Source organism: Marmota monax, unplaced genomic scaffold (genome assembly GCF_021218885.2).
Source record: "Marmota monax isolate L192 unplaced genomic scaffold, Marmota_monax_Labrador192_F-V1.1 WCK01_AAM20220418_F8-fsc00006, whole genome shotgun sequence".
In the NCBI taxonomy this organism is placed as follows: domain Eukaryota; kingdom Metazoa; phylum Chordata; class Mammalia; order Rodentia; family Sciuridae; genus Marmota; species Marmota monax.
Genome location: NW_026693712.1, coordinates 8,923,024 through 8,938,708, shown reverse-complemented (window position 1 = coordinate 8,938,708; position 15,685 = coordinate 8,923,024). Strand labels below are relative to the sequence as shown.

At 52.6% G+C, this 15,685-nt stretch overlaps 1 protein-coding gene across 7 annotated transcripts in view; it reads left to right on the top strand.

Moving 5' to 3' along the window:
• The window catches only part of Ndst1 (N-deacetylase and N-sulfotransferase 1), a 91,332-nt gene that overhangs the window by 50,113 nt on the left and 25,534 nt on the right, over positions 1-15,685 (top strand). For 3 of the 7 annotated variants that reach the window (XM_046460299.2, XM_046460296.2, XM_046460298.2), the window contains exons 2-3: positions 6,238-6,440; positions 10,466-11,362. In XM_046460299.2, coding sequence (XP_046316255.1) covers positions 10,850-11,362 — 513 coding nt within the window. In that variant the 5' untranslated portion in view covers positions 6,238-6,440; positions 10,466-10,849. Of the gene's footprint in view, positions 1-605; positions 750-2,846; positions 3,012-6,237; positions 6,441-10,390; positions 11,363-15,685 lie in introns of those variants that run through there. The other 4 variants (XM_046460295.2, XM_058584221.1, XM_046460300.2 and 1 more) reach the window with 4 other exon arrangements.

Genomic DNA, 15,685 nt, shown 5'->3' with positions numbered 1-15,685 from the left:
GCAGGTGCTCTGCCACTGAGCTACAGCCCCAGCCCTCAAAAGTCCTTTTTTCAACTCTAACATTTTGACTCTGGCAAAGACTAGCACTGTCCACACCTCTGCCAGTTGTCCTTCTTGCTCCTCTGCAGGGCAGGGCAACAGGAAGGGCCTGACAATCAAGCTAAGTGGAGGCAGGATCCCAAAACCAATGTCATGGACACTGTAACCATCAGCTGGTTCCAAGAGGAGATATCAGTCTTCCTCTTCTTGTCAGGACTGGTGGGAAAACAGGAGTGGAGGTGAAGGGGCTTGTCTGAGGTCACGTGGGAAGTCAGGCAGAGCTGAAACCCAGTTATTCTCATTGCCAAAGAGGGCTTCTTCTATTCTTCACTGCCTCTTCTTTAGAGAGACCAGAGGGTTCACTGGCATGAGGGTTGGTGACATGAGGGTTGGAGGGCATCTCTAGATGGGCCCTTTGCCTGCTTTGGGGATCTCTGATGCTGGGGCAGACTGGGAGAGGGCAGGAGGTAGTGGCTGGCAGCCCTGGCAAGGGAGGTGACATTGTGGGGGAGGGTTTCTAGGAATGTGGTTGGTGGCTCAGGTGCCCTAGGGACACCTCCTTCCCTCCCTCCTGGGGAGGGGACTGGACTGACAATAATGCCATTTGTCCTGCCCTGGGATTAGGTGCAGCCGTGTTAGTGAGGAGTGTGGAGCCATGGAGAGGACATAGCCAAGAGCAGAGGGGCCTGGTCTGGAACTCTGGAGCTCTGGTGGGTCTTGTCCTTCTCTCTGGCTTCCCTTGTCTGTGTTGGTCTCCCTGGACTCTCCAACCACTGTTCCTAGTCCCCCACCCTGTCTAGTTCTTCTTGTCTGTCTGAACATGTGTGTGCATGTGCCGAGTGTGTGTACCCATGCAGAAGGGCTGGTACCTGAGCCTGGAGCACAGCTCTGTCTACAGTCAGAATCAGAAGCAGGTTCCTCAAGTGTGTCAGCTCCCAGGGCTGTCCCAAGAGCAGATTACACAAGTGTAATGATTAAAAAATGGCAGGTGGTGGCTGCGGTGTGCTGATGGCGATGAGGACTTGGTATCTACAGTGGTGGACAGGTGGCTGAGGGAAGAAGAGGAGAAGGCTGGGGATGAGAAAACAGGGCTCAGTTTCTCTTACAGCTTTTCAGGACAGCTAGGCAAGTCCACAGTTCCATCTGAGGACAACAGGTTCAAGAGTTAAAGATTTATTTCAGGGTCCTGGGGAAGCTGGAAAGGTGAGCCCCAAGGTGCTAGGATGTGATATTTGTGACTTCAGTCTTGTTTAGATCATGAGAGCTGGGACTTGTCAAAGACAAGGCACCCCTGCAGAAATTCTTGGTTCTCTTGGACTAGACAGGACAAGGTACCCCTGCAGAGTTTCCGTGTTCATAAATTGGCTATTGCCGTAGGTTCATCTGAATATGTGTGTCTGAGGAGAGAATCTGCTAGCAGCTGTCATTAGCTTCTCAAAAGGTTCTGTAATCCCCTAAAGGTGAAATCTTCTGATCTGATCCACACATCTCTTTGTGTAGTTGAGGAAGCAAAGGCTCCGAGAAGGGAAGGGACTTCCCAGGGACTCACAGAGAGTGTTGGAGGTGCTGAGTTGTCTCCTCTTTTCTGCCAGCACTCTGTCCTTAGCTCCCAGCCTCCAGGGCTGGGGGAGCCTGACTCACTGTGGGTCGGGGGCACTAGCATCTCATCTCTAGCTCTTGAATATTCAGAGCCTGGGAGAAGTGGGGACTTTGATGTGAATTGTACACAGAGTGTGGCTCCCAGATCCATGAACTGGCCCCTTAGTAAATCTGCTGCTCAGACTCTGGATGCCTGGCAGCCTGGAGCTGGGCATGTGGGAGGGTAGGGGGACACCAGTTCCCAGCTCCTCTGCCAGGGGGGTGGACAGGGGAGAAGCCCAAGGTCCAAAGTTATTTTTACTTCATTGGGAATAAACGACAAATAACTGAGGCAATGATTGGAAGTGCTTGGTATGAGTCCTGACTTGTACAAAGTCCGGGAGATGTGATGGTCATTATTGTCCCTCGTGTTGTCCTATAGCTGAGATTGCCTGCTATGACCCTCACTCCTTCTTTTCTCCTCTTGAGGGAGGAGGCTGCTGACTGGGGCATGCAGGCAGCTCCCTTTTCCCATGTGGGGCCCCTGAGCAGGAGAAGGTGTGAACCTTTCTGGAGACCATGGCCTCCCACTACCTGTGCAACTTTCCCCAGGGTTGAAGCTCACTATTACTAGAGAAGCTGGCTCAGCAGCCCTTGGACTGGCCCCCTGCAGGAGGCTGTGGAGTATGGGCATCAGGATCCTGTAGGGGCTCCAAGGTGGGCTGGGAGGGGCCACTCTAGCTCCATCTCTGCCTAGCCATGTTTTGAGTCAGTAGCTTCCCCTCTTCAGCCTCTGTTTGTGGAGTGATGCCCAGAGGCACCCTCTCAGGGTGCGAGGTTTATGGTGGGGAAGTGAGCCCAGCCCTAGGGAGTGAGCAGGAGCTCAGTCCACGTTGGCTGCTGTCAAAGAGGGAGGTTGTGACATTGGTAAGGAAGTGCTCTTTTCCTTTTGAGTGTCTCTGATCAGAACCTAAGACAAAAAAATCTGGGGATGGATCAGACTGTCCTAGACAGACTTGAGGAGTGGGCAGAGCCCTTTTTACAGAAGCTTTGTGGGCAATTACTATCCTTTTCTGTTGGCCTTAGTCTGCAGAGAGCAGGACTGGAGGGAGCTGGTCCTGGGCAGTGGCCCCGGGCTGCCTTGTCCCTCACACCCTCCCCCAGGCCATCTGGTTTGTTTGCCTGGTAAACCTTTTCTTCATAGCAGGTACAAAGGTAAGCTCTCAACTCAGATCCTGTGGGAGGAAAGACAGATTCCCAACAAGTGGGGTCTAAGTTCCTGAGGTTTTTCTCTGGGGCCTCCCTGCCTGCCAGGGAACCCAGACAGAGTCCCAAGCTGAGAACCAGGGAGTGAACCTGCGCCTCGTGCTGTGTGTGCTCACTGATTGATGCAGGTTGGTCCGGTTGTTTCCAGGAGGGATCATTAGCTGCTGCTTGTGAAGTTGAAACAGAGACAGAATGGACGGAAACAAAACCATGAAGGGAACTAGTCAAAGGAAGCAGAGAATGGGATGTGCAGGGCACCTGGCAAGCGCTTGCTGTGCCAGGTGAACAGAGGGGCCAGGAGCTGAGAGAGCCCAGGCTTCTAGCTGTATTTCCTAGTGACCCATTACTCGTCAGTGCTCTGGACCTCTCTGGCCTCAGTTTATCATCTGTGAAACAAGGGGGATCTAGGTCAGGGTGCTGCTGTAGGGAAGAAATAATCATGAAATAAGCATGTGTTATGGACACAAAAGGTCTAGAAATGCACATTACTATTAGTAATGCATTTAGCTTAGAGATTCTCTGTAGCAGATTCATTTATTTTATTTTTAAATTCTTTTTAGATATACTTGACAGTAGAGTATATTTTGACACATACATACATGGACTATAACTTATTCTAATTAGGATTTCATTCTTCTTGTGGTAGATTCATAAAGGGGAAGGTGATTGTCAAGGGCACACGGATCTAGCACCTACTTTGTAGGAGGCTTCTTTGCCTTGGGAGGAAGCTTTTCTGGAGTTGGGAGGTGGTGTTCTAGTTGGGAAGCAGCTGAGCTGGGCATGGCATGGGGGAGCGGGGAGGCAGAAGGAGCTCAACAGGACTTTTGAAATCCACAATGAGCAAAATCTGATTCTCAGCTGAAACTGGCCTTGGAGGAGGATGGACAGGGTTTTAATGGACAAGAAAAGGGGCCAAGGTAGGTGGGAGTGAGGCAGTGCTGGCTGGTGCAACACCAGGGTCCTTTCCCTTTCCTCTGGCCTTAGTGTCCCTGAGTGCCCACTGCAGGGTGGACTTTGCTTTCTGTGGCCCTGTGATTCTGAGCCAGATCACTGACATTCCCTGCTGGTGGCAGCCCTGGTAGTGGTGGGGTGACTGACAGGCAGCAACTTGGCCCCTGGCCAGGCAGCACTGCAGGGGTGGTGGGGGATGGGGCACGCAGCAGGCGGCAGATTCCAGCAGAGGAAGGGATTTGCTTCTGGTTTCTGCCTCCCAGGGGTGTAATTGCCCCCGAGAAACTCCTGCACAGCTGGGAAGCAAATGTGAAGGATTTTCTTCTCTGCACTGGATGTGATGGGTGGGGTTGGTCTTGTCAGGATGGTTGGTGGAGCTGGGTGGCTTGGGGTGGGGCTGGGCTGTGGGTGGTGGTATGACTGTGCTGGGGGTGTGACAGGCTGGGAGGGGCTGGGGCAGCTGTGGGGTGTGGCTCTGGGTGAGTGTAGGGTGTGGAGCTATCAGTTCCTGGCCTGCAGCCACACTACCTTCCCCTGCCCCAGTCATGCCCCAGCTCTGGTACCCATTCACGTATGTGTGTTTCCAGAGAGGGTCTGGCTAAGTTGCCCAGTCTGCCAGCTTGCCACCCCCAGCTTCTCCCATTCACTCACTTTTGAGCCTGCCTGCAGTTTCTTCCCACACTGACCTCTTCTCAGCTTCCTCTCCCTCCTCCCAGTGTCCACGTGGCTGGGATGCCCATGATGGCACCTTTCGGGCATGTCAGTACTGTGTGCGTTTGCTCGTGCATTCATGTGCAAGTGAGTTAGGCGGGTGTGTGGGAAGGGGCCAGGCTGCAAATACACTGTGTGGTGGGTGAGCCCTGGGGGCTGCAGGGACCTGTCCCCATTTGGCCGGCAGCAGCATCACACAAGATGCCCAAGGGGCCTTTAGAAATCCTAGTTTGAGGGTCTGAGTTACCACTTCCTTTTCAGTGCCTGAGACTGTGCTCAGCACCTTATATACAGACCCAGGGAGCAGGGAACCATCATCATTCCTAGCTCCCAGGGTGATATCCCATCTGATGCTTCTTCCTGGAGCCTATTCTCTTTCTCCTTTCTTCTGGCCTGACTTGCTATCTTCTCTTTTTGGGTCCACTCTAATTTTGATATGTGGCCTTGGGCCAGTGCCTTCCTGAGCCTCAGTTTTCAAATCTGTTGAATGGACAGTCAGTTTATTAGCCTGTATTATCTATCATGTGCCAGGCACTCAACTGAGCATTATACACGTATCATCTCTCTTAGTTGTGGCAACTGCCCCTCAAGATAGATAATAGTACAAACCCTATTTTGTAGTCTCAGAGATGATGAAAGAATTGTGCCAAAGTCACAGACTGATAGAAAATGGAGCTGAGATTCCACTTCCGGCAGCTGGCTCTGGACTAAACCTTACTGAATTGCTAGCGACCACGCACTCCATTTTTCAGGCTGTTAGGGTGAAATGGGATGAGCACACAGCTTTTCCCTAGGGACTGGTGGCATGCAGTAGGCGCCAAACACACATGAATTGAGCTATTGGACACACCTCACCATCAGAGGCTAAGCTAGCTCAGTGTCTGTGCCTGCTCTCAGGGAGCTCTTGTCTCCCCACTGGAGCCCACCCAATCGTCCAGGGCCCGAGCCAGGACCCCTTCCCTGCTTGATCTGTAAAAAGGCTCTCTTCCGGGCTCTGGCTGGGGCTCAGTGGTAGGGTGCTTGCCTGGCATGCGCAAGGCGTTAGGTTCAATCCTCAGCACCACATAAAAATGAGATAAAGGTATTATCCACCTACAACTAAAAAAATTCACATTAAAAAAAAAAAAAAGAGGCTCCCTTCCCTTAGGGATCCTTAGGAGGACTGTGAGGACCAGAACACTTTTGGGTAGGGAGGTGGGGTAAGGAATGACTTTCAACTCTTAGAGCAGTGGCCACAGTTACTGTGGTATTTCCTGAAAGTGCAGTGTTGCCATGGTGTCTCCATGACAACCAGAGCATCTCATTCATTATCCCCAGCACCTTGGCAGGGAAAGCTGGGGCTAGGGCTGGGAGAGCACAGTGGGAGCCTGACCAAGGCCTGGAGGCCTTGGTAGCTAAGGTCCCCCTCATACTCCCCAGCTAAGGTCTCTCATAGTCTCTGGAGTGCTCCCTTTCATGGAGTCTGGGCTTGCTTAAATTTAAGCTCTGTGTGATCTTGGACAAATGACTTAACTTCTCTGGGTCTCATTTTCCTTAGCTGTAGATGTAGATAATGGCAATATAAGTTGTAAGGAAAGAGATAAGGTGTGAAAAATACATAGCATAGTGTCAGGCTCATAGTTAATGATCAGGTATGATGTCAGTATTAATAATGATGATAGTTATAATGGCACTGTTGTTATTTTATTATAGAAACTCCTGAGTGTCATGGAGGAATAAAAGACCAAACTCAAAATCAGAAAGGAAACCTGTTTGAATCAAGATTTAGCTGATTCCATGTGACCGTGGCAAGTCACTTTACCTTGGAGCTTTCTTCTCCTTATCTGGAAATTGGGAGTAACAACAGCTACTACTTCATTCACATCCCGAGTCCTCAATAAGGACCTGGCTCTAGGGTAAGTGGAAGCTTCCATGATGAACCAGATTTGGTTCCTGTCCTTGAGTGGCACCCAAGGCTTGGGGGAGAGGGAAGAAAGCAAAAGTTGTTTGCCCAGGGCCTCTGTATACCAGGTGCTGGGCAGGGCCCATCTGTGCAGGGGTAGGTGCTGGGCCTGCCCTGTGGGTGTGCAAGTACAGGGGCAGGGTGGTGTAAAATTGCTACCCCTGCTCTGCACAGATCACAAGCTCTGGTGCCCCAGACACTGGCAGGAGGCAGTGAGAGCAGGAGGTTGGCTGGTGACTGTGCTGACCGCAGGGTGCATGGCCCTTGAGGAGGGCACCGCACGTGCCTCGGCGGATGGTGGCTGGTTGCGATGTGTGCTCAGTGTCACTAGAACGTGATGTTTTAAAAGAGAAGTTCTATGAAATCTCCTGACTTTAAAATGTTGATAACTAGGGCTGGGGCTATAGCTCAGTAGCAGAGCGCTCGCCTAGCATGCATGAGGCACTGGGTTCGATTCTCAGCACCATATAAAAAACAAAAAAAGGCATTCTGTTCATCTATAAGTACAAAAAAATTTTTTAAAAATGTTGATAACTAATCCCAAATTAAAGAAAAACACTGTGCAAGCCAAAGACCACACATCTGCATTCTGTTTAGGCCCAAGGGTCCTGGTTCCCAGCCTCTCATGGTAAGTGGGGTAGGTGGGGGCTGGACATGACTTCAGAGAGGTGGTGACATTGGAACTGGGTGGTGAAGGATGAGTAAGTGTCCCATGCGGCTGGAGGAGGCATTCCTGGCCATGGGAACTTCACCAGCAAAGGCCTGGATGCTTGACTAGGCTGGGTGGTGGGCTGGGCCCAGCTGTGGTTAGGGGAAGGGTGGTGAGGGTGTGTGACCTGTGTGTTAGGCGGGCGTTGAGGTCCCAGCCCCAGCTCTCCTTGAGGCCTTGGCGGCCAGGGGGATGAGATGCCCCCCCGGACTTTACCTCAGAGTCACGGGACTCCATAACTCCGGGTGGACTGGGAGGAGAGCTTTCTGGCTGGCTGTGGGCCTCTGAGCGGATGGTGAGGCCGTGCGAGGCCCCTGCCAGCACGCTGGGTGGTCGACACTTTGTTTACAAGGCAGCTGGCTCGCGTCAGGCCCAGGGCACTTGGCTTTCTCCAGAGGCAGGGCTTCTTTTGCCCTCTCTGGCCTGGGTTTTGCAATGGCCTTATCCCAGCCTCCCTGGAAAGGCCAAGGCCGCCAAGGACAGGCATTCTTCTCAGGTGTGCAGTGAGAGGAGGAAGCAGGGGCCACTTGGGGGCTGCAAGGAAGACCTCTCCAAGTGCAGGGCAGGCAGCATCAGCATCCACTACAGAGTGGCCCCCTTGCTACATTTGATGAACCACATGGACATGTCACTGTCACCCAGCTCTCTTAGTGGACAGTAGGGTTTGCTCTTGATGTTGTGCATTCCATGGGCTTAGACAAGTGCATGATGACACGTACCCATCACCCAGCATCCTCCAGAGTGGCTTAACAGCCCTCTGCGCTCCCCACTCATCTCTCCACCCCTAACCCCTGGCAGCCACGTTCATTTTTAAAATGTGCATATTTTTTAATATCTGAGAAATATTGCCAGATTCCCACAAGGGTCCATGACCCCCAGATGCCTGAGATTCTGTGAACTGCATCATTAACTTGCTGAGAGGCTGTTAATATGCTGGAGGGTCAGTGGCCATGGCTCAGCCTCTCTTCCTCTATCGTGGGTTGGACTTCTGCGTGGGCAGGGCACCATCAGGGCATCCTGCCTTCCAACCCCACTCTGCCTCTGCCTTGGCCATAGGCCAAAGGTCGGGGGCTTGGCTGCGACTGCAGGTGGTCCTCATCAGTGGTAAATGGAACACTAGTGCACTCTGGGCATGAACAGGACTAGCCACTGCAGCCTTCCTGGCTCTGCCTAGAATACCTGCCCTTTCTTGCCTTGCTCTCACCGAGAATTGCACGGAGTCTCCTAGAAAGTACACACAGTCCCTTATCTTCAGGTTGCAGTGAAGGCCATTCTTTCTCCATGTCCCTGGCCAGCCTGCCCTTGTTCTGGCCAGTTCTGGTGCCTCCAGAAATTTTTCCCTGGTCCTGCTCTCCCTCTCTGGAGAGGTTAAGTACCCCTCTGGTCTCCCAAATGCCTTTCCTTGTCCCTGCTACCACACCCGTCCCGCCACATCATGGATACCTGCTTTCCTGGTGCCTCAGGTTCCCCACGGTGCTGACACATAGTGAGGACTACAGTGTAGAGCAGCAGAGGTGGGAGAACCCCAGAAACCATCTGACCCGAGCTCCCTCTAAGAGGCAGGAAGCCCAGAGAGGGATAGGGTGTGCTGGGCATCTCACAGTGTGTCCTGGCACAGCTGGGGCCAAACTTGCTGCCCCCTCTTCTCTCCATTTCACAGACAAAAAAGCAGAAAATGACTCTTACCCAGAGGTAATTACTGTTAAGGTTTTTTTTTGTTTTTTTCTTTTTTTTTCTTTTACACTTAGTACCAGTTTCTAGCCTATGCATAAAAATATTTAACAAAAATATGACCACACATACAAACTGTTTTATAAATGTTTCCCACTTCAACAATATATATGGTAAATGTCAGTAAATGTCTTTCTTGGAGATACTATAAATGGCTGCCTAGGATTCTGTCACATGCTTGCATTATAGTTTCTATAATGACAGTCCCCCATTATTGAGCAATTGCCATTATAAACAGCCCTGGGATTTGTATTCTTGTGGAGAAATCTTCACACGCTCCTGCAGTTACTACTTCTAGGAATTTATCCTAGAAGTGCAACTGTTGGGTCTCTCGTAGGCAGGATCCCTGCAAACACAGCATATAGTCTGGGGCTGGGAGGGACTTCAAAGGCCTTCACCCTCAAGGCCACGCCTGGGACTCCAGTTCCCTCACTGACTGCCTCAGCCCAGGCTCTCACACTTGCTTTCTGGCTTGGCGTCATCTCCTGCCGCCTCTTAGTAAGTGTGGCTGATAGAAAGTAGCTCCTTGAATCACTAGGAAATCTCACTCTTCTTGGAGGCTTCCACTCGTGTTCAGGGGACACCAGAGGGCTGTGTTGGGATTGCTGTTGGGGCAAGGGAATTGTCGTCTTTGCACAATGTGTGTGGGTCTTTGTGTACTCTTTCTTCCCACTGAAATGGGGCAGTGAGGTGGCCGGGGTGAGCATTTCAGGCTGGAGGAGGAGGAGGCTGGAACCCCAGGTTCTGGCTGTCTGGGTACACAGACCAGTGTGGGGGAAGCCTCCTGTCTCCTGGCAACCTGGGATCCCCAGGCAGGGGATGTGGTCATCTGGTGTCCAGAGTCATGGTGAGCACTGTTAGCCTGTATCCCTAGGGCGAGGGACGCGTGGCTGCATTAGGAGCACGTGGTGACAGCTGCCCTTTCTGAGTGTGTCCTGTGTCAAGTCCCGTGGACACGTTTACTCAGATGAGCTTGCTGGTGCTTGAGAGGTGCAGTGATTCACCTGGGCCTCTGGCACCACCAAGGCATGGGACCCCCACATCCCTGCCTGAATCCTGCTGTGGCTGCTTCTGCTGGAGACAGTCTTGTCATCTGCTGCATGGGCTGCTGTGGTCACTCGGAGAAATGGGTGGGGAAGGGAGGGGAAGAGAAGGGAAGGTTCTGGTTAGAGTCCTACCACTTGCTCTTACATTTTGCAACTGTTCAATGATTCACTTTGTTCTTTCTGCTTCTGAATTTTTCTTGGCCCGGTCTTAGACTCTGATAATGATGAAAAAGAACAGTTACTATTATAGACACCGTGCATTAAGTACTGCTTTATGTGATTTATATATATATCATTGGACTTCATATCTGCAACCCCTTGTGAGATGGGTGCTGCTTACTGTCTGCCCATTTCACACACGGGGAAACAGAGGCCCAGAGAAGCTAAACAGCTCCGTTGTCTCATTTTTTCCACCAGGTTTGGCAGCAAAACTCAAACTATGATGACCTTGTCAGGACCTGTGTGACTGATGGATTCCTCTTCTCTCCACAGCCTCGGCCCCGTGGGCCCTACCAAGGGAGCAGCATGCGACACCCCTGGGCCAGCCTAGTGTCCTCTGGCCTGCTGCCCAGCCCCCAAAGGAGGCCCTGACGCCCTGGGGCACTTCTGCTCTGTGCAGGACCAAGTGGGGGTTTGCCATGGTGACATAAAGGGGCGCAGAGGAAGGAAGGAGCGAGACCAGCCTCTAGACTGCGCCCCTGGCTGGGAGGAAGGGCTGGGGACCCGGATCCTCCACTCCTGCTGCCCACTGAGGGCCTTGCCTCCTAAGTCTCTGTGAATTTCTTGGTCGGTCAGCAACTCTCGTGTCTCCTGCGTGGGGCCTTGGGGTGGCCAGGGCAGGGCAGACCTCCGGTGGCCAAGGTCTTGGGGGCCAGGATGCCTGCCCTGGCATGCCTCCGGAGATTGTGTCGGCATGTGTCCCCCCAAGCTGTCCTTTTCCTGCTGTTCATCTTCTGCCTGTTCAGTGTTTTTGTCTCGGCCTACTACCTATATGGCTGGAAGCGGGGTCTGGAGCCCTCTGCAGATGCCCCTGAGTCTGACTGTGGGGACCCACCACCTGTGGCCCCCAGCCGCCTGCTGCCCCTCAAGCCTGTGCAGGTGGTCACCCCTTCCCGCACCGACCCGCTGGTGCTGGTGTTTGTGGAGAGTCTCTACTCACAGCTGGGTCAGGAGGTCGTGGCCATCCTGGAGTCTAGCCGCTTCAAGTATCGCACCGAGATTGCACCAGGCAAGGGGGACATGCCCACACTCACTGACAAGGGCCGTGGCCGCTTCGCCCTCATCATCTATGAGAACATCCTCAAGTACGTCAATTTGGATGCCTGGAACCGCGAGCTGCTGGACAAGTACTGTGTGGCTTACGGCGTGGGCATCATTGGCTTCTTTAAGGTAGGCAGAGAGCAGGTCCCTGAGCCCTTCCCGCCTTGATCTCTGTGCTCACTAGCAGAGCACTGGACTTTTCTCATTTGTAAAATGCATGTAGTGGTCATATCTACTCCCAGGCTTGTCATGAAGCTTAGGTGGGAGCAGGCCTTGTGCCCAGTGTGTACTTTATGCGTTTTAGGGGTGCTTGGCAGGGGGACTTCCTGACACACAGTGGATTCAGTACATAGAAGGCATTTGCCCTGGAAAATCCCTGGGAATGGGTGCAGGGTTGGAGAGAGCATTTTCTGCTTGGGACTCTGAAACCTGTCATGGCAATCCTCCCAATGGAGGCGACTTGTTCCCATTTTGCAGATGAGAAAATCAAGGCTTGAGGAGTTGGGTTACCTATTTGAGGCTCTCAGTCTAAGTGGGGAGCTGAGATTGGAACCCATACTTGGGCAACTTGGGCTCTATCTCTTGCTCTTTACTCCTGGCTGCAGTGGAGTGTGGAATTTATGCACCTGCCAGACCAGAGCTGTTTTGCATTGGGAGATAGGAGAAAGAAATCCCAATGGATGGGTGGGTGGGTAGGGATCTATTCTGGTTTTGATGGAGCTCTCAAAATGACCACTAAGACTGGGATCCTTGCTGAGAAGGAGAATCTACCCTGGGAAGGGGAGGTTGGGAGCAGTGGATGCAGGTTCCAAGGGTGTGGTCAGGCAAGATGAAGAGAGACGCTGACAGGACTCTGGTTGGGTGCTTTGGGGGACATTTGCTTCTTCATTGAGCAAATAGGTACCAGCCACTTCAGCGTTCTGAGTCCTGTGCTAGGCGCTGGACAGAGTGGTCATGGGAATGGACAAAGCCCCTGCTCCAGGGAGCTGACGTACTAGCGCAGTAGAAATGGGTGGGGGGCTGGTACTGGGCAAACACACTTAGCATGTGGCAGTGAGAAGTGCACCAGGAGCAGAGCGCAGAGCAGCCCAGAGGGTCCTGGTGTGGGCGGTTGGCAGCGCTCTCATAGTAGGCCAGAGAGGTCATCTTTGGTAAAACCAACTGTGGGAAGTGAGGGAAGGCTCTGGGTGGCTTTCAGTGCGAAGAGCCCTTCTGAAGGAAGGGACGGTAAGTGCACGGGTCCTATGCAGGCTCTTGCTTGGCGTGAGTCAGGAGGGGAGGCGTAGGAGATGATCAGAGGTGGCTGTGTCCCAGGCCTCCCTGGCGCATTGTGTTCTGGGCCTACCCTCAGTGCGGGAGGACTGGTCTGGCTGAGCGTTTCCCATGGCATGTTCTTTCATGCACTAATACAGCAGGAGGCTCTGCCACTGAAAAGGCATTGTGAGCCCCGAAACGCAAGGCCCTTAGAAGTCCTGCTGCAGAGCGAGCCGGTGAGATTCATCCCCTGCTGGCTTGAGCTCGTTCACAGAGCACCCTCTGGGGAGCACTGGCCTGGTTTATGGCTTTACAGAAGCACAAAGTCAGACTGTCTGCATTGTCTGTGTTTTTTGCCTTTTCTCCTGGACTCTGTACCCTTTCCTGCCATGAACTTCATTAAGTTTGATTCAGAGCCCCAGGCCTGAAAATCATCAGAATGGCTGACATTTATCGAGCGCCTGCTTGGAGCAGTGCACTGCCCACATGCTCCTCGTAAATGAACTCGCTGCACTCTGATAAACCATCTACCCAGGCAGGCAGATAATGTCCTTATTTAAGAGAGAAGGAAACTGAGGCAAAGAGATTAAGAAAAGTGCCCAAGCTCACACCTCCAGTTAGTATTCTCTAGGATTTGAAGCCCAGCAGTCCAGCTCCAGAGGCCTTGGCCTTAACGACGGTGTGGCAAGTCCAGGAGTCCCGCTACCGTTTATTTAGTAGAAGTCTGCATCAGAGGCCATGTGCAGTGCACAGAGCTCTCAGGCTCACTACCAGGCAGTGGGCACAGAACATTGGGTACAGCTGGTGCAGCAGAGTTTGTACCCTGTCTACCTGCGGTTCCTTGCTTTACAGAAGGGGAACGTGAGGCCCAGGAAGGGGTTTGTGTAGCGTCCCACTGCGGAGTCAGTGGCAGTTCTAGGTTTTCTTACTCTTCCTACATTATTGCACATGACAAGTGCATATGACAGGCCTGTGATTTTTCAGCTCAAACTCGTGCCCCCTGGTAGTCGAGGCACATCTCTTGGCCCTTTCTGCAAGGGGGGCTTCAGCTCTGTGCCTTGGACTTGTCAAGCCCTGAGCAGCCTGTGGACTGTGGGGCTCTGGAGATGCTTGTGCTTCTGTTCCCACCAAGGCTGGACTCTAGGGCAGTGTGAGAGCAGGGACTTAAAGCTCCATGTCCTGGGTTAAATCTTTCTGGCACTTAAAAGCAGAGTGACCTTGGGCAGGATGCTCAATCCATTTGTAAAGTGGGACTAATTATAGCTCCTGCCTCGCTGGTCTGTGTTGGAGATAAAACAAGACAATGGGCGGGAAGCACTGAGCACTCTGCCTGGGACCCAGAGCCACAAAATAAATGGTGGCTCTCTTGTTTTGTCATTCTAAGTTCAGCCAACGTAGTAGTGGTGGCATTGTCTTGTGGCTTTGGCCAGTGTGCTCCTGTGAGGTCCTGGAGGGTGGAGTCCAGTTTCCTCCTCTGTAGCCCTAGTTCCTGGCACTGTCTTGCCCCATCTTTGTGACTCCAGATGCTCTGGCCCTGAACACACCTGGCAGAGGCCTGGCAGGGGCTACCTGGCCTCTTGGATTAAGCACTTACATGTTCCAGACACTGAGCTCATTGCTTCTCAGGCATTATCATGTTTAATTTTCACAGCTGCCTTGTGAAGTGGGCACTTTATTTTCAGATAAGAACCTGAGGCTGAAAAAGTTAAATAGCTTTACCAGAGCAACATAGCTAGTAAGTCGTAGAGCCAGGATTTGACAACTAAGCTTGTTGCTTCTAATCTGACCACGGGATACCATGTAAGAAGAAACTGGCTAATGGGGGATCTGAGCCCAGAGAGGGGACTTGGGGTCCCCAGGGCACTAGCCAGTTAATACTTAAGTCTGTGAGGCCTCTGCCTTCCCATCCCTGGCTCAGGGCTCTTCCTTCCTGTGCCTGGGTGACCCCATTGGAAGAGCTAGTGTCTCCTGAGAGGGTCCTCAGAGCTGAGGAACAGAAGCTTTTACTCCTGGGGGTGCAGCCTGAAGTGGGGCCAGGCGGCAGTGCCAGGCCAGCCACTTTGTTCCCTTCTCTGGCAGGTTCCTGTCATTGCCGACCAGGGTCAGCTATCAGCAACTTGGCTTTCTCTCTCTCTCTCTGGGCAGTGGGCTGAGCTGCCAGCACCTGGCAGTCAGCTCAGGGTCGGGACTTTGAAATGGGATCCTCAGCCCTCGTGTCCTGTGTGGCTTCCCAGGCCTTGGCACATATGAACAGGGTCTCTGGCCCCCACATAGCTGAAGCAGTTACATCCTTGGCCAGTGCTGACTTGGGCTGTGGGGAGCCCGGAGCTGGGGAAGGTAGCTTCTGAGGACGGGGCTTGATGGGGCTTAGCATGGGGCCACCTCTGCGGCTGGCTCAGGGTGCTGCAGGGTGGAGTTGGCAGCTATCCCTGTGTGTGGAGCAACCAGTATAGGCTCTTTATCGCGGTTTACAAGGCCAGGGTCCCAAAGAACTGTTGTAGAAATGGGAAAAAAGCAGTGTCTATGGAGGAGACCAGTGCAGGGCACCCTTCTGGGTAGGCATGGTTTCACACTGGGGCACAGGGCTCAGCTGGGACTCACTGCTTGGCTGTGTGCCCAGATTGGTGCCCACCCGTGCAGCCCTGATACCACCTGAACATGAGTCTGTCTCCCTCCCCAAATTCTTCATATACTTTTTGTTCACTCATGGTTTGCCCGACCCCACTCTTTCTCCACACTCATTCTCCACAAGACAGTCATATAGACCTTTTCAAGATAGATTGGAACCTGTCATCCCTGTGGATACTGTTTGATGTGGTCTTTGTTGACTTCTGCTGCTCTTTCTAGCCTCCAGGGTCCTTCAGGTCTGGCCTCAGCAGAACATTCGGCCTCATCTCCTCCTCTCCCTCTTGATTGAACCTCTACTGCCCCAGGGCTTTTGCACTTTGCACTTTCCTGGGGACGTGGCTCCCACCTTTCCCCTAGTTGATAACTCTTTCTTTAAATATTACCTCAGAAATCCCTTTCTCTGGAAGGCTCTCTGAGCCAGCTGACTGTGCCGCTTGTCTATAACTGTGAATCTCCTCTTTGTAGCATGTACCATGATGAAACAGGAGCCATGGGCTAGGGAGGAGGTGATGGAGTGATGTGGCTGTCTGTAGACCCCCAGGGAGCTGGGTAGCCCCAGAAACCTCACCA